This window comes from Cetorhinus maximus, chromosome 29 (assembly GCF_964194155.1).
Source record: "Cetorhinus maximus chromosome 29, sCetMax3.hap1.1, whole genome shotgun sequence".
NCBI lineage: Eukaryota > Metazoa > Chordata > Chondrichthyes > Lamniformes > Cetorhinidae > Cetorhinus > Cetorhinus maximus.
In genome coordinates this window covers 17,948,093-17,970,930 of record NC_135907.1, presented here as the reverse complement: position 1 = coordinate 17,970,930, position 22,838 = coordinate 17,948,093, and the positions used below count along the sequence as shown (strand labels likewise).

Sequence of the window (22,838 nt, the reverse complement as noted above, 5' to 3'; positions counted from 1 at the left end):
GGTGGAACTCTCGATGTCACCCCACGTCATTTCCATTTTCAGGTCGGCAGGGGCACAGCCAAGTCAGCTGTGCGCACGCCGACCTGTCAACGGCCTATTGAGGCCATTGAAAAACTAATTAAGGTCATTGATGGACCTGCCCGTCCAACCTTGAGGTTGGCTTCGAAAAAAGCATGAAACCTCATTCATGGGCGGGATGAGGTTTCATGAGGGTATTTAAATTTTTATCCAATCTTTCAATAAAAGTTATGGACAGTCAGGGAAATTTTTTTATCATTTGTATTAAAAATTTTAATTCTGAGCCAACCTCCCTGAGGCAGCACTTAGCCTCAGGGGGATCTGTGCGCTCTTTCGCGCACATGCACTAAAGAGCACAGTCCCAGCTGAGGGAATGTCCCCCCGCCCTACTAGGGAGCACATAGCGCTTCCAAGCAGACATCACGCTGGGCGGGCCTTAATTGGCCCACCCACGTAAAATGGCAGCGTGCCCCTGATCAGGGGTGCTGATTGGAGGCGTGCCCGCCCACGCCCGCTCCTGCACTTACCCGCCGACAGGGGGAAAATTTTTCCCTAGGTGAACATCCTGATTCTCATTCTGTGGGAGCACATTATCTAAACTGTGCCCCACCCTCCCCTCGCCTCAACCTCAAAAGTTTGACAGATCATAATTGTTACATAATGAAAATCACCTACAATGATTCACATTAGAACATGGTCCTGTAAATCCCCATTGGTATCAGGCTTGTGGCCATCCTTCATACATTGATGGGTTAACAACCACAGAAAACATCCTAGTTGAGCCTGATCCTATTCTCACACAATTCCACCCCTTAACACATTCAGTTCTAGCGACTGTCACCAACTAACAACCAGGACCAGGGAGCAAGTCTGCTTTCTTCCCATTGTAACCCAGGGGAACTGAGGACACCCAAATGTGCTCTGATTGAGACCAACTTACTCAGCATGCTCCAAGAATTGAATCTGGGATTTTCTAGTCTATGAGATCAATTCATTTTTGCAATGTGACATTAGGAAAATGCTTCAGACTGTTTTCTTTTTAAAAAATGGCAACAAGAGCCAGAAGTATGTCCATCTTGTAGCCTAGCGATGTTAGCAAGTGGGAAGTAGGCAAAATAAACTAAAACAAAAAGTACGGTTTACAATGACTGCTTGTAACTGTAGACCAATATCTCAGGTGATGGAATTTTCTCTATCCACATCGGGTCACAAAGATCTCTGAAAATTCCATTGTTGATAGAATTTCAATATTTTAATATCAAATCTGTGTAATTTAGAACTTTCTCCAGAACAACTTTATGGTGAACAAATCAGGTATCTCAGGATCCACTTGATTATTTTTTCCATAATCCAATTTTTGTGAAGATTTTACTAAGGTTTGCAGTTACCTGCAGAGTCCACCAGTCCTACACTAGCATCCACTCATCAGCCCTTCACTGGCAGTTACCTGCTGTGTCTAACAGTTCTCTCTGCTTACAGATTGAGTGACTCTAAAATACACCAGGTTAACCTCTGAGGGTTGATGCTTACTGCCACATCTCAGTTGCATTATGGTCAATGTAGTGAATTGGCCACGATTGATGAATCAGTATATATGAATTTAACATCACTGGATTGGTTTGGATCATGCTGGAAGCAGTGTTTTTGATTTACACAGAAAGAAAATAAAGTACAATTAGAAGATTGCAAGTGACAAACAAAAGATTCAAGGTCAAATGATATTTGGGAGTTGAGAAGTTCCAATGTGTGCAACACAATAAACAACACAAAAACAAAATTAAAGTGATTGAACACTGAGCTCTTAAGTCATGTAATCGAGCCTTTTTCTTTTTGAAGAGAAGCTGTGATACATTATGGAAAGCCATGCAGAAGAGATCTTTTGGCTTGTCCCACTCCAGTTTTATGCCAGCCAGACCTTGGATAGATAGAAACTTAATTCACATGTACAACTTCTACTAACACAGTGCAAAGAAACCCTGGAGACAAGAGCTACTATCATGCACTGAATGGTTTCATGTCTCCAGGAAGAAAAAGGTCCCTTAGTGGCAGGAATGTGCCTGTTCTGATGGTAACAATCATTGGGCTACAGGGTGCAATGGATGCCTAGAGGCAGAGCCCTTTCAGTCACTGGACATTTAGGCTCTCTGAAAATTATTAGTTTGCTGTTCTGGTACGAAGATGTTGTTGAGAATCTAAAGACAGGGTCCAGGCTTCAGGAGTAAGGGGAAACACAATCATTGACCTTCATGAAACTGAATAGTGCCTTGTTTGTCACTGCATGCATTCTCCTGAAAACACCTGGGAACCACCATTACTTTGCAGACGTCAGGCTTGTGTTCCTAGTTCCTGGGGCACTTTGACGGTATTTGTAACCATGAGAAAGATGGCCCCGCCCAGAATTAAATGCCACTGCATAAAAAAAAGAGAGAAATACCAGCTCATCAAATTCACAGGTACAATAGCACAATATAAGCAATCGTGAGGTCGCATTTCCAAAAGTCACTGCGTAGAATTAGGTTTATGGCATGCAGCTTTCACCGAATCTCTTCATCACTCTCCACCCACACAAACACAAGAACATCACAACCCATTCCCTTGTATATAAGCTGCAGTATTTCCATGAATACAGCTGATGGGTGCAAAACCCATCACCTGATGAATGTTCTACAAATCATTGCACAAAGCCCCATCCTTTCTTCCACTTTCCAAATTTCTCTCTTGAAGGTGCTAAATTGAACTGGGTACAGTTGGTTCCATGGTGAATATCAGACACCTCGCCTAGATGTGTGAGGCTAAGCATTGAATCTTGGCAGGCTAATTAACTGAGAAGGATGTCACAGTCAAACCCAATCATGTGCTCACCAGATTGTTGCATGCGCATTTTGCAGCTCAGGTCACCAAACAATGATCTGGTGGAATTTTTACATTCACAGCCTCTCAAACAAACTGAATTGAGTTACTGTTTTTTTAATTCTTTGCTGCTGTTTGAAGAAAACTTTTCCATCATGTTAAATCTTTGTAAAACGTAAGTATATTATATAATATGCACAAATTGCAATAATACTCCTGAACAGTTAGTGAAATAAATCCCATTATCACTTTTTAAATCGTGAGATTCAATCACAGGACGTAGCCAACCGTTGCTGCATGCATGACGCCACCAGAAACAAAAGGCCAATGGATAAAGTTAAGTGTAGTATATGCAAGGACATTATATCCCAGTAGTACAAGGATATCTACAATTCCCTCCTCTCTGAGTTTAACAGAGGCACCAACCCATTTAATATTATTTTAAACGGATTAACACTCTTGCTAAAAATAGCAGAGACAGAATTCCAGTATGAACAAGTTAAATAGTCACGCAGTAACATCACTGATGGCAATTTTCACTGTACGGTAACAGTATCATGTATTATCAGCTGATTGCCTGTGATCTCTATTAAACAATTCAAAATTGTCACTAAACATGAAAAGATAAATCATCCAATTTCTTTCAGTTATTTCTTCTGTGATATTTGGCTTGCAATCAGTTTGCTGTTATACTGTCAGTACAGTCAGGGGCAGCTTCAAACTATCAGGCCTTTTGCTGATGTCATTGTACAGAAGCTTGAGCTGTCCTGTAAGTGTTTTACATGAGTAGTTTCACTAACTACAATACCTATTCTGGAACCGGTAGTAATGGTGCCTTCTGGAGTGGCTTGGAGAGAAACAAAATCGAGTATGAACCAATGATCCGGGATTTTGTGCCTCAGAAGGATGGGGAGGTCTGTGCAGGGGCAGAAAACCACATGGTTGCAGCTTCCAGCTCAGGGGAAACAGCTCATCCATTTCTCTCCTGGTGTCTCCCCCCGCCCCCCCACCTTAGACCAGCTTATATTTCACCTTTCTCCTAACTATACTCAGTTCTGCCGAAGGGTCATGAAGACTCGAAACGTTAACTGATTTCTTCTCCACCGATGCTGCCAGACCTGCTGAGTTTTTCCAGGTAATTCTGTTTTTGTTTCGGATTTCCAGTATCCGCAGTAGCTTTTAGCTTTTTGTTTTTATCTCTGTGTTTAATTGACTGCCACCCCTCTTCAAGAAATGCCCTCTCTGAAGAAGTATGGTTCTGTTCTCCGACAGGATTTCCGCCTGTCTCTTCTGCCCTGCTCACCTTCATTGCTTTCCATTTCTCTCCTGGTGTCTCCCCCCGCCCCCCCACCTTAGACCAGCTTATATTTCACCTTTCTCCTAACTATACTCAGTTCTGCCGAAGGGTCATGAAGACTCAAAACGTTAACTGATTTCTTCTCCACCGATGCTGCCAGACCTGCTGAGTTTTTCCAGGTAATTCTGTTTTTGTTTTGGATTTCCAGCATCCGCAGTAGCTTTTAGCTTTTTGTTTTTATCTCATTAAAGGGGCTCTGAAATGACATCACACTGATGGCAATGTGTTGTGAAAGGCATGTGACTCATCACTGTTCAGCAACCCGTCCACAAATTTTAAATTACGCACTTATGCCTCAACAGAATAAATGGGGATTATATTTTTTTAATTAAAGCAAACATTTGGGAGGCTTTTTTTAAGTTAAAAAAGGCAGGGAAGGGAATAAGAGGCATAGTCCATCATTGTAACAGGGGTCAAGGCTGAAGGAGGTTTAGCAAGTGGCCTGGGGATGATGGTGACAGTGGTCAGAAGAGGGATCATAATAATAAAAGCAAAATACTGTGGATGCTGGAAATCTGAAATAAGAACAGAAGATGCTGGAAAAACACAGCAGGTCTGGTAGCATCTATGGAGAGGGAAACAGAATTAACGTTTCTAGTCCGTATGGCTCCTTTTCAGAGCTGAAGAGAAGTACAAATGTGATGGATTTTATACTATAGATAAAAGCAAAATACTGTGGATGCTGGTAATCAAAGTGGAAAAATTCCAACAGGAAACCTCCAAGAAGGATAAAATATAAAACAAAATTATATACATTATAAAATTAAATGATGTATGGCGATGTGATTAGAGATGCAACACTCTCAGAAGAACAGAATGCCGAAAATGTAATGAGTTTCACTCTTGTGATTTAACGCATTATCCATACCCCTCAAGTGTACTATAGCTTGGAACACACTCTCAGCCACTCTTTGTGCTCCATTTAATCCTGTCGCCAAATGAATACATTAGTTTCTGGTGAGCAGGTCAGGTCACTTTCGCTGCAGCAGTCAGCAGTTTGAAACACAACTCAGAACTCGGAGTATAATGAAATCTTAAAAGAGTCTTCCCCACTGATGGATCTTATGAGGGCATTTCTGCACTGAATTTGCTTAGTTCTGCATCAAAGGATTTCATTCAGAAGGCCTCCTTGGAATTCTTTATTAAAACATCAAGAATCTGTGTCTCCCCTTACTCAGTAAGCAGCTGAAAATTATAAACCAAGACGGTCCAGGTTTGATCCTAAGCCATATTTTTGGTTGTTCAAGGCTGCAGTTAGGGCACTATAACTGATCAGGGTCCCTGGTCTTGATTGGTACCAAGCATTAAAGTGGATGCATGCATGCATATGTCCAGTGAGGGCAGTATTGGGTTTGGCTGCAAAACTATTTGAGATTGAACAGCTTGCTGACACTTAGGCCTGAATTTTTCCATCGGCGAGTTGGGGGCGGGGCCCACTCGCCGATGCAGGATGACATCAGGGGGAACCCCGACGTCATCTCGCCCCATTTAAATATTCAGGAAGGTGGGCGGGCAGCGAAATCAGCTGTCCGCCCGCCGACCTGTCAATGGCCAATTGACAGGATCATTAAGGCAATTAAAGGCCTTGCCCGTCCAACCTTAAGGCTGGCGGGCAGGCCAGGAGCCCCAGCGGGCTTCTGAAAAAACATGAAACCTCATCCACTGGCAGGATGAGGTTTCATGTCTGTTTTTAAAAAGTTTAATAAAGTTTTAGTCATATTTATTAACATGTCCCATCTCATGTGACATGTTAATAATTTTTTAATTTTTCTACTTTTGACGTTTATAAAACTTTCAGCGCTCTCCCTGAGACAGTACTTAGTCTCAGGGAGATGTGCGCTCTTTTGTGCACATGCGCGAAAGAGCGTACTTTGACAGTTGGGGGAAACCCCCCCTTTCACAGGAAGCACATAGCGCTTCCTGTCGGGCAGCCCACTGGGCGAGCCTTAATTGGCCTGCCCACTTAAAATGGCAGCGGGGCCCATTTCGGCAGCGGTGATCAGCTGCCCACCCGCCACCGAGCCGATGGGGCCTGCCCGCCCATCAAGGGCAAAATTCTGCCCTTAATGTTTGAGCTCAAGTCAAAAAATGGCTGAATGGGTATGCTGCTGGTATCCATGGAATGATCTTTGAGAAAACCTTCCACGGCACTGTGGCCACACTTCTGCTCCAAGACAATGCTTTTGACTACACTTAAATCCGTGGTGCCTCGGAAACCAAACAAGCTGCTCCTACATGTCTGACAATGCCATTAGAAGCCACACGTGGTACTGCAGGGCAACCTAACCTCAGTTTCTTCCCTTATCCCCTCATCTCCTAGCAGTGAAAGAACATTGTCTCTGCTCAGAATCCTCTCAATGAACCTTAAATCAGTGATTTCCCCCAATTGAGGAAATACCCCTCACTGGGTCAAATGTTTTTTTTAAGTTACATTTTCACAATATAGCTCTCTAATGTATGTTACAACAGCATACTACTTGTTTTGGTAGACAAAAGAACTAAACTTGCTGAGTCACACAGATTGGAAGATTCCGAGTTTGATTCTTGGTCTGTGTCAAGTGAGCTGATTTCACTTAGAGCAACAGTCAGAATGCTACAATTTAGCCATAGCAGCTCCTTGGATTAAAAAGCACAAAAAGAAATCAGCCAGAATTCTAAGTGTACATGGCAGCCCAGCAACAGCTGCCGAAGTATGCAGCTGGGTCGAGATCAGATGAGGGCAGGATCAGGTTCAATGATGATGTGCCATGCAGTAGGTTATTCACACTTGGCGTTTTCCACTCACCAGTCTGCAATTTCTACCCTACCCCTAACAAAAGATTAATTTTGATAGACTGAAAAATCACAATTAGAAAATTATACCGGTCTAAATTGACATTTGAAGAATGATTATTTGGGCAATGCATCAGAGGATTGCGGCACTTGCCGAACTGTACTCCTGTAAGAGTAAATGACATAGGAAGGGAGCAAAAAAGGTAGAAAATTAGGAGCGAGGAGCTACAATTAAAACCAGTACTTGTGAATTTTAGCATTGCCGCAGATTCCTTCATCAACTTCCAACTGTAAAGCCCATATGTGGAGGTGGTTCACATCAGCTTCAAGAGCTCAGATTCAAGATCAGACCAACTGCCAAAAGCAGCTGAAGACTCCAGATGGAGACAGACTTCCATAAAGCTCTCAGCGACAACTTCCTGGACAACTGCCAATTTCCAGAAAGTCATAACAGGTTTCAAGCAGTAATTGTAGAAGATGGGGGCTACTGCATCTGATCACTTTAACTAGCTCACAGTGTTTTTCACTTCAATCAGCATTAAATATTGAAAAGCAAAATTACCAAGAACTAGTAATTAAATATTCAGGGGGAAAAAAAAATCAGCTCTCGCCCATTCATGTTAAGTGCATTTGAAATTCTTGAACTGAAGTTTCCTCCTAATCACTCATAGTTTACTTGCATGGTCAAGATGATCTCAGTCCCCATTTTCAATTATGAGCAATCTTGTATATCCCCCATCTCCATACACGACTCTAATTAAAGTGTTAAATTTTATTTGACTGCTTAATAGCAGTAAATGCACTTAGATATATTGCACACAGATGACAGTAACACATTAAGAGATGTATCAGTGTCATCAGATATGTCGTTCTAGCCTGCTCTATTTATAATATATGTGGATGCAGCTTGTTTGAGGGTGGAAGGAAGAGGGTTTTTCTTACTTATACTTCTGTTCCTCCCCCACCCCTCCCCTCCCCCTGCTCCCCGTTCTCTCCTCCTTTTCTGAATCATAGGTACTAGTGGCCCTCGGATACATAGAGGTAACAGATTTAATAAAACAATTCAGTACAACAGTTAAAGTAAAAGCCTGCTCCTCAGGTGCTTCGCCTAAGTGCTCACCCTTATACGAGTGACTGTCTGCAGTCATCTGAAAATGGGAGGAAGCATGGCCAATCACAACTGTGTCGTTACCCAATATCCAAGCAAGTGCACCTTTCAGTAGGGGCAAATACATGGTAACCAGAAGCAGAAACCATTGCTGTTCTTTACTCCTTCCTATCACAACGGTCTCTTAGGCCAACCATAATGCCCATCTACTCTACAGCCGAGATAAGCTAACCAAATGTGGCCTGAATCAGAAACCTTTGTGGTATGTATGGCACAGAACCATGTCAGGCGGTGCATTTATTCACTAAGCCATCATAGAATCTGAGAAAATTTTAGTCCCTTACTTTTAAAAACACATGATTGAGGATGAATTGCAGCAGGGGCAATGGGCCACAGGCTATGATTTGAAATAAACAGCTGCTGGTTTTTATTTCACCATCAATTACAGAGCAATTGCATGCTCTGTGCATATATACATAATATCACACTTTAACCCCTTTAACTAGCACAATATCACACAGTGAGTGTGCAGCTCCTGGAAAGTACAATACTTGCAACGTGTTTGCAAATATCTTGTGGAATTTCCTTATAAATGAAGAATATATTAATTCTGCAAGATTATTCTAGCATTTTATTTCACAATAAACATATATTCCAGCAAAATTCTTTTTTCCCTAAAGGGCCAACTTACATATTTTGCAATAAATGACTTCTGCTCCTGCGGGTTTTTCGCTTTCTGGGCCTGTTCATGTTCCAACCGCTCAATAAATGCTGCTGTCTCTGGCCTGGAATACAATAATTTAAAAAAACTTACAGCAGAGTCAATAAGGTAGGCTGATCCATTCTAATAGCTTAGCAGCTATGAGAGTGATCAATTAAAGTGTGGTTAACAAAAAGGAAATATTGCTATATCCCTCCACCATTCTGTTATTTCACAAAACTACTGTAAATTGTGGTGTGCAAGTCAACCCAGCATACGAGGCAATCCCATTTGTCCGGCCCCAAAAATCATGTTTTCACATTTGCTTGGCGTATAAGTCAACAGCCTTTTCAGCCACGACATGCTATACTCACATTATTAGTCAGCCTCAATTTTTCTCCCCACAAATGGAGGTTTCACTTACTGGTACCTGATAACTAGGCGCAAGGGATCAAGCAGGCGATGTTGGGTGTGTTGCAAAGGTGCGTAGTTGTTTAAGACACACCCACTCTTTGCATCGGAAACTGATGATATTTCAAAATGGCAACCACCCACACTGCCATTTCATTTTTATACTTAGAGTTTAAGACCCCCGTTTTTGGAGGGATTTTTTTGAGGCTTCAAGGGTTGACTTATACGGTGACATCTAAGGTACTCTTTAAACTTTAACCTTGTTCTCCAAGTTATTCCCTGTTAAGTGCACAATTGCACCGGACAGACCAGGAAGCTCCTAGATTAAAGACTGAGCCATGCCAAATTGGCCAATCTTAGCTGGGACATTGGTAATGGGCTTACAATTGGTCTCAGCAATCCCTGGGCCATAGGAAGGATTAAAAGAAAATCTGCCACATTTCCTGTTCGCAACAGCTATCAATGATTCCTACTAGAGTATACATGTGGACATCAAGCTCATTTTTATGTCCTTCACAGTCAATGTCAACTTCACTTACCTACTTCCTCATTATTTTCCTCAATCCATTATCTTGCAAAAAATACATTAAATTATCTCCAGGGTTGACTTTTATCATCTGTTTCAATTGCCTTCACTGGTAAAATTCCATGACTTTCACTACCCTTTGGGTGAAAAAGCTCCATCTGACATCCCATCTTACTAACTTCCACATTTTTAACTTGTATCACCTGACATGTGATCCATCCACAATAGTAAACAACTTATTTGAATCAGATCACAAGAAAAATACACACAATCAAACAAGAGTTACAACAAATATACACAAAAATACTCACGCTGATGCCAGGGCTGGCTGCATTAGGTGCACAGTTGTGTTAAACACTTCCAGATCCACATCTTCCACTTCTGCTCCATTGCAGGACCCAGGGACAGTTACAATGGAAACACCAACTATATTTCCAGACACATCTGTGTTAACAGTGATGACATCAGAGAGGTGAGACTCAACCAGAGAGCACTATTGAAAGAAAATTAAAATAAAGACAGCAGCATCAGGAACCGAGCACTGGAATAGTAAAAACACCAAGTTAAGTTTCTGCGAAAGCACCATTAAACTTGTAGCTTTAAAGTTCTGAACTTTTCTTAAATCACTCCAGGACATCTTTGGCATTTTCAATATCTTTTTTTCTTATTTATTTGTTTCCACCTCTCAATACATTCTGCCTCCACTCCTGAAGACACTGATATTTGCAGTTCCACAGTGCTGCCAGCTCTATCAAGTGGTCCTTCTCATACCAATTTCAACAGTTTCTTCTCACTGGACATCTACATTCCCACATATTCCAGCAGGAACCATGGGATACTAATCAGCAGTGAGAACTTTGGCTTATTTCTCTAAACGAGGAGGTCCAAGAGGCTGCACCAGTGAGATTGACTAGTGCAGAACACATTTTCTGGTACGTATTGTTTGGTGCTACAGGTACTAGTGCTTTGAACCATTATGCTATCTCAAGAGCTCAACCTTACTCTCTGATCTAGACAATCTGGTTTTGCAGGCTTCCACAGCGAACATATAATCAGGCACAAGATGGTGTACTCTTGTTAACTGAGTCATTGCAGGCTTCTCCGGAGCTAACATATCATCAAGCACAAGAAAGTGTACTCCTACTAGCTTGGGCATTGCAGGCTTATGCACCATATAATGGCCCAATAACGAAATGTTTACACTGGCATCAAGCAACAGAGGTTGAACCTCACTTACACACCTTTGGCTAGAGCTACTGGGCAGCCTTGTCACAGGGCCAATGGACATTTCATAGCTTCTCAATAAAATAGGTATAATATTGTTTTAAAATGATGCACATCTTAGCAGTCAAACTGAGGTGTGTATTACTCATGCAATCATAAAGCAGAAGAGATAGAAGATCTCTTGAGGCACTACCTGAGCATATGTTGTTTTAATCTAGAGGATATTATAAAGACTACAAAGTGATTGCAAAACCTACATTTCAATATACATTGAAGAAATATGTTAAAGTTCATACTTACAATTGTGAGCATGTTTTTACACATGAAAAGCAAGAAACTAAAGAATGCTGAAAATCTGAAACAAACACTAATGGCAACATCTGTGGAGACAATGATTCAAGTATGTTCCCTTTGTCAGAACGCAAAAAGTTTTGAACAAGGCTCCATACTTGAAACTCAAATTGATTGATTCTCTTCACAGATGTTGTTGGGCTGGCTCAATGCACCCACCATTTTCAGTTCTTGCATATGATGAGGTACTTGATAAGATGAGGAAGATTAAGTAGTATGAAGAGAATGGATTAATGTGCTGCTACATTTTAGACATTGTTAGCAATAAAGGAAGTGTTGATTTGAAATAACATAAATATAAATAAATATAAATGGAGAGAAAATATTTTAAAACTCAAATGAAATGAATCTCATTGATATACAAGATGAAATAATCCACTAGAAACTTTTTTATTAAAAAAGCACGCAAACTATATCAACTAGATCACCTGTGGCATGCTCATGGAGGAAGATAACAAATAAGGATGTTAGACAACAAAATTCAGCTGCACCTATTCGCAAAAACGTTGCTTAATTGAAACTGAAATTAGACAAAAAATGGCTGCCCTCACTGCAGCGTTTAATTATAACTGCTTGATTCCAACCAACAATATTTCAATTCTTTCCAATTACAAAATAGCTTTGTAATAACAAGTGCACAAACAAGTGTGCATTTATTGTGCATACACACCATACATATTATATATTCTCATTTGGTAAGTATTTTGAGTGTATTTAATGCATCTGTATGGAGCATTTTGTATATGGACAAAATGTAAGATTTTTTGTAGAATTTGATATTTCTATGCGTGTTTGAGGAAATGTGGCGGGGTAGCGGTGGTGGTGAAAGAGGCCTGATGTTTAAGTTGGTAAGTATGCAACAGGCAGGAAGTTGTGACGCAAGGGCAGATTCTACCATGTAGCAGTTTCCGATAAAAGCATCAATGGACAATGCAAATGGGGCAAGCAGGCAGAGAACAAGGAATAATAATGAAGCACCTGATGGAGCTGCGAAGACCATGTTAGATGGTGCACTCCAGCCAATTACAGGTAGGTATTAAAGATTACAGTTGGCTTGGGAGGTTCACCTACAAGGACTGATTCAACATCATGAAAGCAAAAAGAAAATCTGCACCATGAGAAAAGAAATCACAGAATGATGCAAAATAGGAAGTATCAGGTGAACAGAAGGTACATGCATATCCAACTCTTGAATACTGCAGTCACAGTGCACCAGAGTTTTAAGAATATTGCTGGGACAGAGTAGGGGGAACTTTATCCTGCATCTAACACATATTGAGGCTGATCTAACATTAGTACAAAAAAAAGGACAACACTTGGACCTTCTGGCATCATATCCCCTGTCTTTGAGCAACTCAATAAAAGGTATGTATATTGTTTCACTGAACTATGTGACATGAGGATGGCCTACTCATGCTCCTATTATGTTCTTATGCGAACATTCAATCTTGACACCCAACATTAAGATTTCTGATGCTGCCGATTTATTCTCTCTTTCCTGAAGGCATTTACTCACAATAAGGTACAGTTGATTAGATTTCAGTCACCCTCTAATGTTTTGGACAATTGGTCATTCTTCAAGTGTGAGCCCAAATAATGCTGTCAGGTCATTCAGCCTTCAGAGGCATCACATCCAAGCCTACTGTTAACCTCATATCAGACCCCACACACAAGTACTTTCCCAAAGTCACTCGATTGCAAGAGCAGGTACCGTGGCCAATTTGCCCCCTTCGTCCTAGGGTCGCTGACATTAATTGCTGTGCCTCAACTGCTGCACTAGCTGAGAACAAATAACTCAGTAGAGGACATCAATTGAACTTCTGGCTCAATTACACTTCAACTTTACACGTTGACCCATACGATGAGCTGTCCAAGCCTAACCTAATACGTCATGTATAAGCCTTTCAACAGCATACAAAAGGAGCAATGACATGAGGCCAAGTATGCGGTCAATTCCAATAAGCGGGTTAGCCAAGGAACATATTTTATGTGCAAATGAAAAGACTCGCAACCTGATCACTAAGAAGATGATGATCAAGGTGACCATATCCAGAAAAAGATGATGGCACCCAGAACAGACTGCACAGGAGCTGCAGTATCTGGTTTTAATTTAGACTACTATCAATATTCCATGCAGCTTCTTCAATACTAATATGGTAGTGTGGAAATGATACATAGTAAGAAAATACAGGATACATCCTGTTAAACATGTGGTTAGCTAAATATATCCGGCTGGTAAACAGAAATATAATTACATCACCCTACTGGGGGAAGAGGAAAACATGCTGACCTAGTCAACTAACATCTTGGAAGATGTGTACCTATTTCACACAAAATTCATCACACACTTCATGTGACACTGTAGTTCATATTTGCAACAAGTATAACACTTTTGTCCTTTTCCACACCCTCCCAACTCTTACCAGGATACAGTTCCATATGCACAAACAACTCGCCTGTAACCTATCCAAGTTAGAAAGTTCAAGTAGGCAGGCTATTTGACTACAGGCAGTGTCCCCAGCAGAGCACGATCCTCTTGTCCGAGATCACAAACATGTGCTTTTCAGTAGGAGCCACTAGGAGTGGCACTGAGGTCAACTCTTGCATTCCATCTGCTGCCTGAAACAAAATCAGCCAATTCAACATAGACCGCGGTCAAACCAGGGACCTTTACTCGTTGGGAAAAGGGAGCAAGTGGTTCAAGTAACTGATTTTCATCTGGCCCTGCTCTGCTGGCCTGTACTGTAGGATGGGAAGAAATGTTGCAGTTACTAATGCTGCCTGTATCATTCTACTAAACATGATGGAGAGCAAAAACATACAAAGTTCTGATAAAGAGAATACAGTGGAAATGTTTTGGAGAACCAGAATATCAAAAAAAGGTAAAAATACCTGGAAAAACTCAGCTGAGTATTTTTATTTTTGTTTTGGATTTCCAGCATCTGCAGTTATTTGCTTTTATCAAAAAAAGGTGCAAGCTAAATTTAAAGGGGAAGTTAAATCTACTAAATTGCCCCTAATTTAAGGCTACAGAGTTTTACTTTTGTCAATTGTCTCCTCTTTTCTCCTGAATGCACTGAATCAGGCTGGGGTATAGTTTAACAGGCACAGCTATTGTTACATTTTCCAAACGGCCACTCTCAGCCTGAGTTCAGGATTCAAGTGTTGGCAGACCATGGGTATCACAACCGATCCAGGTCCTCTCCTCATCAGTCCTGTGCATACATCCTTTCAAGCTAGGATCACGTTAAGCGATCAGAAGCGCAAACCATGATTTAATTTTTTTTCCTCCCTAACTCAGGGGCATTGAGGTCAATTGTTGCATTCAAAAGTAGGTTCCATAATACATGGCAGTATCTTTATCCACTAGAGTGCAGAGGAGGTTTACAAGAATGTTGCCAGGGTTAGGAAAGTGTAACCACGAGGAAAGATTGGATAGGTTGGGGGTTATTTTCCTTAGAACAAAGAAGGCTGAGAGGTGATTTGATTGAAGTGTACAAAATTATGAGGGGAATAGATAGAGTGGACAGGATAAAATTGTTTCCCTTGGTGGAGAATTCTAGAACCAGGGGACATAGATTCAAGATGCCAGAAGGTGTAGGGGGGACATGAGGAAGAACTTTTTTACGCAGAGGGTATTGGGTGTCTGGAATTCGCTGCCCAAGTTGGTGGTAGAGGCAGAAACTCTAAACTCTTTTTAAAAGTACCTGGATCTGCACCTCAAGTGCTGTAAGCTGCAGGGCTATGGGCCGGGTGCAGGAAGGTGGGATTAGAAAGGGCACCTGGGTGTCCTCAGGCTGGCATGGACAAGATGGGCCGAATGGCCTCCTTCTGTGCTGTAACTTTTCTATGGTTCTATGGTTCTAACCCATCAGGGGAGCTCAATGCACAGGTTTTTAAAACTCAGCTTCAATGTCTCGGTTTGCCCCATCTTCTCTCTTTTCACGAGAACTGTTGAACTCTTCACCTAACTTTCTCAACAAGGAAATTTTATGATGGATATGCGTACATTCCCTGATGTGCATCCTTCGTTATATGATTTAACTCATTAGCTGCAGAGCAGATTCTCCCTCGGCAGATGCCAGTGAATGGCCATTCTTCACGTGTGAGCTTAGGCAGTGGGCTTCGGTAGGTGATTCAAGCATCGAGTGCTTCATAGGTGAGCGCAGCAATGCAGTCCTGATTCACCAGAAATCCATGCTTGGGCAGTGCTGTGGCCTGCAGGGCTACGGACCCAATGCTAGAAAGTGGAATTAGGCTGGGTGGCTTGTTTTTTGGATGGCGCAGACACAATGAGCCAAGTGGCCTCTTTCTGTGCCGTAAACGTTCTATGATTCAATGTTCCAGCAGGGGTTTGCCAAATAGCAATAAAAACAGAAAATGCTGGAAAAACTCAGCAGGTCTGGCAGCATCTGTGGAGAGAGAAACAGAGTTAACGCTTCATGTCCATATGACTCTTCTTCAGAGCCACAGATCTCTTCACAGATGCTGCCAGACCTGCTGGGTTTTTCCAGTATTTTCTGTTTTTATTTCAGAATTCCAGCATCTGCAGTACATTGCTTTAATCTTTGCTAAATAACAGTCAGAAATAACTGCTTTCCTTCCCTTCTAATTCTGGCCTCTTGATTATTCCCTTCTTTTAAATCACTCCACCATAGGTAGCTATGCATTCAGCTGCCAAAGCCCCAAGTTCTTGAATTCCCACCCTAAACCTTTCTGCCTCTCTGTCTGCTCCTTTAAGCTACTCCTTAAAACCTAACGATTTGGCCAAGCTTTTGGCTATCTGCCTTAATGTCTCCTTAGGTGGCTGTGTGTCAAATTTTACTTTATAATGTTCCTGTGAAGTGCCTTGAGACATTTTATTACGCTTAAGGTGCTATATAAATACAAGTTATTGTTGTTCTGCAAACTATGAGTGCAGAGGCCATCTATAGCAGCTGAACTGGTGCACCCATTGAGATCTGCTAACTTGGTTAAAAAAAAACTGAACCCAAGATTTATGATCGGTGTGGCTTAGCACTGCACTTGGCCTCCACCCACCAAGAACACAGGAATAGACAATAAATGCTGGCCTAGCCAGCGACGCCCATATCCCGTGAGTGAATAAAAAAACAGTAATTCCAAAGGAGCATGACTGAATCAGTGTTCTGGTGTGTCTCTTTATTTTTTTTGCTGTGTATTTGTAGACTACACCTTCCCTTTAAGAAATAAACTCCAAATGTATAATTGCCCATTTATACAACAGGCTGCCATTTGGTATGGCAGGCAATCATTCAAAAGCATTTTTTGAGAAAGCCTTGGATTAATTTGTGAATCAGAAGGGAGCAGTGGAATGAGCTTAGTGTAGGAAAAAAGATTAAAATAGTCCAATCAGGTCCTAGAATAGGTTCTAATTGGACTAAATGGCTTTCTCTCTCTCTCTCTTGCATATTTCTATGCATGGCACATTTGCCAGAGAAACACAGTGACTTAATGGAATCTTGTCACTAAACTGTAAATGTTGATCATGTGGCATTTAGTGAGTGGGAACAGGTCTGATTATATTAAGATAGATCAAGAGTTGAGACAAGTGCATGAATGTTGATCTAATCAAAGCCCCACATGAGCATTTAAAATAGAACCTTATAGGGGCCAGGGATCACAGTGAGTAAACTAAGAACTTGCACTTTCAAGATTGTCACCAAGGAATGTTCTGAGCTGAAGTTAATGTTCAGGTTACGTGGTTTTTTTTTAAAACAACTTACGCTTGGCATAATCTTTGCTTTGTATTTTTAGCAAGCATTTCTTCTTTTTAGAAAAAAGACTGTCCAGACAATGGTTTTATCTGTTAAATATACCACTTCTTTGTGACCTACAGTCTTTTTGCTGCTGGTTTGGATTGCTTCATGTTGCACTACCCTAGGTCCCAATCTGCAGCTTCTCAATAAATCCACAATGGAAAGTTCAGACCCTGCTTTGAGAAGCGAGCCACAGAGCTGACAAGTCTGAGGTCAAATCTCTACTCTGTGCTGCTAACCAGGGGCAGCTGCAAAAAAGTTAATGTTGGTTTCAGTTCCCTAGTGGGCGAGAAATAGCAAGTGGAATAAAACCAGCCAGAGTAACCACTCACAATCGCTATCCAGCTCTTCTTATTCTTAGGCAGACCCTCGGGATCGAGGATGACTTGCTTCCACTCTGGTTTGACGGGTTCTGAGAGGGTTGATAAATCCAATGAGCAATCTGCAGACTCTGCCACAGGTGGGGCAGGTGGTGCTTGAAAGGTCGGGTAAATGGGTTGTTTCACGGTTTGTGCACTCCCTCTGAAGCCTCAACTTCACCTCTGCGTGTTTCCTATGAAGTCTCTCAATGTGTTTGGTGCCTTCCTGAATGAGCTTTCGCCATTTTAGTCAGTCACAAGTCAGGGTATCCTATGAATCGGTGGAGATGTTTGGCCTCTGCAGGGAAGCTTTGAGGGCACCCCTAAAGCGTTTCCACTGTCCTCTCGGGTGTCTCCCACTGAGATTGAGTTCCGGGTAGAGAAGTTGTTTCAGAAATCTGCTGGCAGGCATACGAACGACATAAGTTGTTCGTATGCCGACCATCCAGCAACCCCTAAGGGATGTGCACAAGGACAGGGTGGGGCTTAGATATGATTCTGCCTAGATACTGACATATATTAGCCTACCAATACTCATTGTCAAAGGTATTTTTGGGCATGGAGCAGTGTGACTGGTACCTGTGGAACCATATACAACCAAGCAGCCAAGAAAAAGGGATAGGGAGAGTGAGAGAAAGGGGCAAGAAAAATGGATGGGCAAGTAGGAAAAGCCTTCAGCCAAATCAACTGATAATGTGAAAAAAAAAATCTACGTACATAATTAAACATCTTGGGTACAGCTCAGGCCACTTTAAACATGCTTACAGCCCAAGAAAGTCAGATTTTCAGTTTGTCTCAAATAATCACCTGATTGCATAAATACATAATGAGCATATGTTCTAACGAGCATATAGTTTCTTTAATTACCTGAATATATATCCCTACACATGGTAAACGCATACTGAAATTCAAAGATTCTAAAAAAGTGCAAAACTCAACATTCAGTTCAGTTATACATTGCACCTTAATACATATTCACCAATTTTGACTCCTTAGGCCTTCTCTTTCATAGCAGCCTCAACCTTGCCATCTGATCCATTTTTAGAACTCTTAATCTTCTCACCTTTCACATTTTTTAATTCTGAGCAGCTTAATCTTCCTCAAAGATTTTCCTACCTGATTTTTGTCCCTTGGTGTCTTTTGTATTTTATATGTAGTCTTGTCCACCTATTTGCCCTTCGGTCATGCGCCATCCCTGGCACTGACTCATGCTGGGATGCGGAGTCCCTGGGATGCTCATTGTTAGCAGTGCCCAAGAGATATGCATATATATTTTAAATACAAAAAAATCATGCTATATAAATAAGCAGTAGGTACCTGCAGTTTACAGAATAGACTATTCCTGTCATTATAACTTAGTGGCACTTCATTTGTTTGATATTTTTAAAATTAATATGATTAAGATATCTCTTGGTTGCATTGAAAAATGAAACATCTAATGAAACTGGAGAATATTATATTGCCTGGATAGGAATAAACTGAACCGAAAGCAACATTGAAGCTCATTGTAAACATTTTTCCCAGTGTGGTGGCCCATTTCTGCTGTGTGAAGCAGCAAACAGCATTTTCTATTTACATGGTTCAATATAAATGCAAGTCCCTATTGATCCACAAGGACAGAAATTATAAGGCTTCAGTGACAATATGGAGTTTTGTTAGGCACATGTGCAGGCCAGAGTCAGAGGTACAACGTTGTAGCCTTTCTCCAAACAGTCATCTCTAATAAGGTTCTGTGTCAGCAGAGAATCTTTGCAATTTCTGCCCTATACTTGCAATGATCAAATTTGCGAAATATCGTGAGAGTGCGCAATGACATTGGGACGCTCGCCCGATGTCATCATGCACTATTTTACTCTCGTCCGGGTCGGGCGCATGCCCACCTGACGAGGGAAAAATTCTGCCCATGTTTCTGCTGCCCTTGACCTTCTAGATGCTGGCAGTCATGGGTTTGAAAGGTGCTACCTAAGGAGCTTTAGTGAGTTTCTGCAATTCATCTTGTAGATGGTGCGCACTGCTGCCACTGTTCATCGGTGGTGGAAGGAGTGCATGTTTGTGGAAGGAGTGCATATTTGTGGAAGAAGTGCATGTTTGTGGAAGAAGTGCATGTTTGTGGAAGGGGTGCCATTCAAGCAGGCTGCTTTGTCCTGGATGGTGTCAAGCTTCTTGAGTGTTGTTGGAGTGGCACTCATCCAGGCAAGTGGTGGGGTGGAAATTGGAAGCAAAAATTGATAAATTTTTATGGTCCAGACTAGGGCATGAAGCGACACCAATACAGTCATTGATGTACCGGAAAAAAAAAGAGTTGTGGACGAGGCCCTGAGTAGGACTGGCACAAGTAATGTTCCACATACACCACAAAAAGACAGGCATAACTGGGGCCCATGCGGGTACCCATAGCTAAACCTTTTATTTGGAGGAAGTGAGACAAGTTAAAGGAGAAATTGTTCAGTGAGAGAATCAAGTTCAGCCAGACAGAGGAAAGTGGTGGTAGATGGGGATTGTTCGGGCCTCTGTTCAAGGAAAAAGCAGTGAGCCCTCAGAACATCCTGGTGGGGGTTGGAGATGCAGAGGGACTGGACGTCCATAGTGAAGAGGCAGTGGTTAGGGTCAGGAAACAGGAAATTGCTGATATGATGTAGGGCATCAGAGGAATCGCGAATGTAGGTGGGAAGAAACTGGACAAGGGGAGAGAGAATGGAGTCAAGATAGGAAGAAATGAGTTCCATGTAGCAGGAACAGGCTGACACGATGGGTCTGCCTGGACAGCATGTTTGTGGATTTTGGGAAGAACGTAGAAGTATAGGGTTGGGGGACTATGAGGTTGGAAGCTGTGGAGGGAAGATCTCCAGAGGAGATGTGGTCAGTGACAGTCCAAGAAACAATAGGCAGAATCGTCCCAGATTTGCACAAAGTGTGGTAACAGACAGGAAAAAAGTCATTTTACCCTCCGGCCACAATGGCAGGTTTTCGCGCCATATCGCCCCATTCCCATCTCATTAATTATGCAGTCACAGGAAATGCGTCATTTCACTGGCGGGCAGCCTCCGATTTGCCCGCCACACCGTTACCTTGCCGCTTCCTCGCTCAAGGCGCCATATTTAAATTGCAGCCGCGCACATGCTTCTCAACGCTTGCAGCCCAGCACTGCTCCGGTGGGACATGGCCCCAAAAGCCAAGAAGAGTGCAGCCCCCCAATACGGTGACACATCCCTGGGACACCTTCTGGATGCCATAGAGGCCCGCCGTGATGTCCTCTACCCCCGCTCTGACTGCAGGAGGCCCATCAGTCTCACCATTCCTGCTTGGGAGGTGGTGAGTGCCAATACTGCACACAAGAGGTCGGCCATCCAGTGCAGAAAACAGATAAATGATCTCATCCGTGTTGCCAGGGTAAGGCAACCATCTCATCGCTCTAAACTCACACACTCACAAGGCCATCACACATTCACTGGCATCTCACTCACTGGCAGCTCAAGGGACATCACCACTCCCTCTCTCACACACACCCTCACATCTCCATCTGACCACACGTCCTCTGGAGACTGCCTCCTCAGCCCTCACCATTTTGAGGCCACTTGCACATATCAATATGTGACTTCACACACATCCTGAGATAACCCCCTTCCCCAGTACAGTCCTCGTCCTGCATCCACTTCCCTTGCCTGAGGCCACTTCTTCCCTTTCTCTAAGAAAGCCCTAGCCCTGCAGCTGTTGAAAAGCCACCCCACCTTACAGCTGGCCTGGTAGGTAGAGGCCTGCTCATGAGCCCCCCTAAAAGTGATGTGGTGCTGCATGCGAAGCCTGGTGCTGATGGCCATGAGTGATGACCAAAGCAAAGTAGGCAAACAAACCTCAAAGTCCCAAGTGAAGCGCAGCTCACCAGGTACACATCGCTTATGTATAGTTGTGAAACGCACTGGTGTGCAATCACAGCAACGTGCCCGAATGATCCAGCGTGAGGGATGATTCCGGTGAGCAGGGCTTATAATGAGATGTCAAAGTATTGAAATTAGGTTCCCAATGTGCGGCGGCAGGAAACACGGCCGGCCATTGATGGGTGAAGCAAATGATCGCAAACTGGTTTTACAACAGCGTGAAATCGATTTTTGGCCATCTCACCATGTTGTTCTCCACTCGCCGTGACGCCCACAGGGCTGAAAAATTTTGGCCAATTGCTTTATGTCCGATGGCGCGGTCATGGTCCAGGGGGAGATAGGGAGAAATGTCTGAGATTACATTGAGAGGCTTAACTGAAAACAGAATTCTTGTATGCTTTTCTAAAGTAGGAAACAAGGGGGAAACCATTTATAAGAATAATGCATCAAAGTGATATTTTATATCTCTCGCGTTTCAATTCTTGAGTCTTGTCATTTCAAATGCCCATCAGGTCTCTACTAGAAAATAGAGGGGGAGGGAGGAGCAACTAGTGAGAATGTTTTAGCAGACGAATAGAGGACTACAACTAAGCAACTGTATTCAATCTGTGCGGGTAACCCACAGATACCCTGTCTAGCCAATGGAAAAATCAGTGGCACAGTTAACAGGAGTGGACAGTTTTACCAACAGGCAGATGCCAAAGCATTGCCATCTATTAAGATGTGTATTCTCTTTCCGTTTTTATCTGTTGCATTTTGTGAACAAGAGTGTTAAATTCACACAAGTGTAACAGCTTTGGTCTGTGATTTGCTACCTTTGGGGCGGTGACAACAACAACAGGAATGCCATAAACAAAATCAGGTTACCAGCAGCCAGGCACGAACCAGCAATAAAGTCTATAATTGAACAACCTTCCACTTCACTCAACAATCCTAGATCAAAATCCTTGAGTTCAAATTGAAAACTTCAAAACTATAGGAATGATCCATTTCTGAAGCCTCCTGACAATATTCTGCCATCCTCATATTTGGCACTTTGGAAATAGAAACACATTGAGCCTGTTGGAATTTTTACAATAAATTTACTTCCTTTATAGAGTCAACTTTTTCCCCGACTATGTCAGTGATTCTAGGAATAGAGGAACAAAAGTAAGCCATTTTGCTCCTGGAGCCTATTCTGCCATTCGGTGAGATCATGGCTTATCTGTGACCTAACTTTACATACCCTCCTTTGCCCCTATATCCCTTAATACCTTTGGTTAACAAAAATCTTTCAATCTCAGATTTAAAATTAATAACTTGCCTAGCATCAATTACCATTTGCAGAAAAGAATTCCATACTTCCACCACTCTTTGCATGTAGAACTCCACTCCTTAAAGATTTGATTTTTAGGCTAAGCCCTTTAGTCCTAGATGCCCCAACCAAGGGAAATAGTTTCTCTCCCATCTACCTTATCAATTCCCCATAATTCATTGAAAACTTCAATCAAATTCCCCTTAACCTTTTAAA

General features: G+C 42.2%; 1 protein-coding gene across 2 annotated transcripts in view; it reads right to left on the bottom strand.

The window, feature by feature from the left end:
* The window catches only part of emc10 (ER membrane protein complex subunit 10), a 45,621-nt gene that overhangs the window by 6,724 nt on the left and 16,059 nt on the right, over window positions 1–22,838 (bottom strand). Inside the window, exons 5-7 of one of the 2 annotated variants that reach the window (XM_078531723.1) lie at window positions 10,054–10,235; window positions 8,797–8,890; window positions 2,334–2,427 (exon numbers count right to left, since the gene is read on the bottom strand). In XM_078531723.1, the coding sequence (XP_078387849.1) occupies window positions 2,344–2,427; window positions 8,797–8,890; window positions 10,054–10,235 (360 nt within the window). In that variant the 3' untranslated portion in view covers window positions 2,334–2,343. The remainder of the gene's footprint in view (window positions 1–2,333; window positions 2,428–8,796; window positions 8,891–10,053; window positions 10,236–22,838) is intronic. The other variant, XM_078531722.1, reaches the window with a different exon arrangement.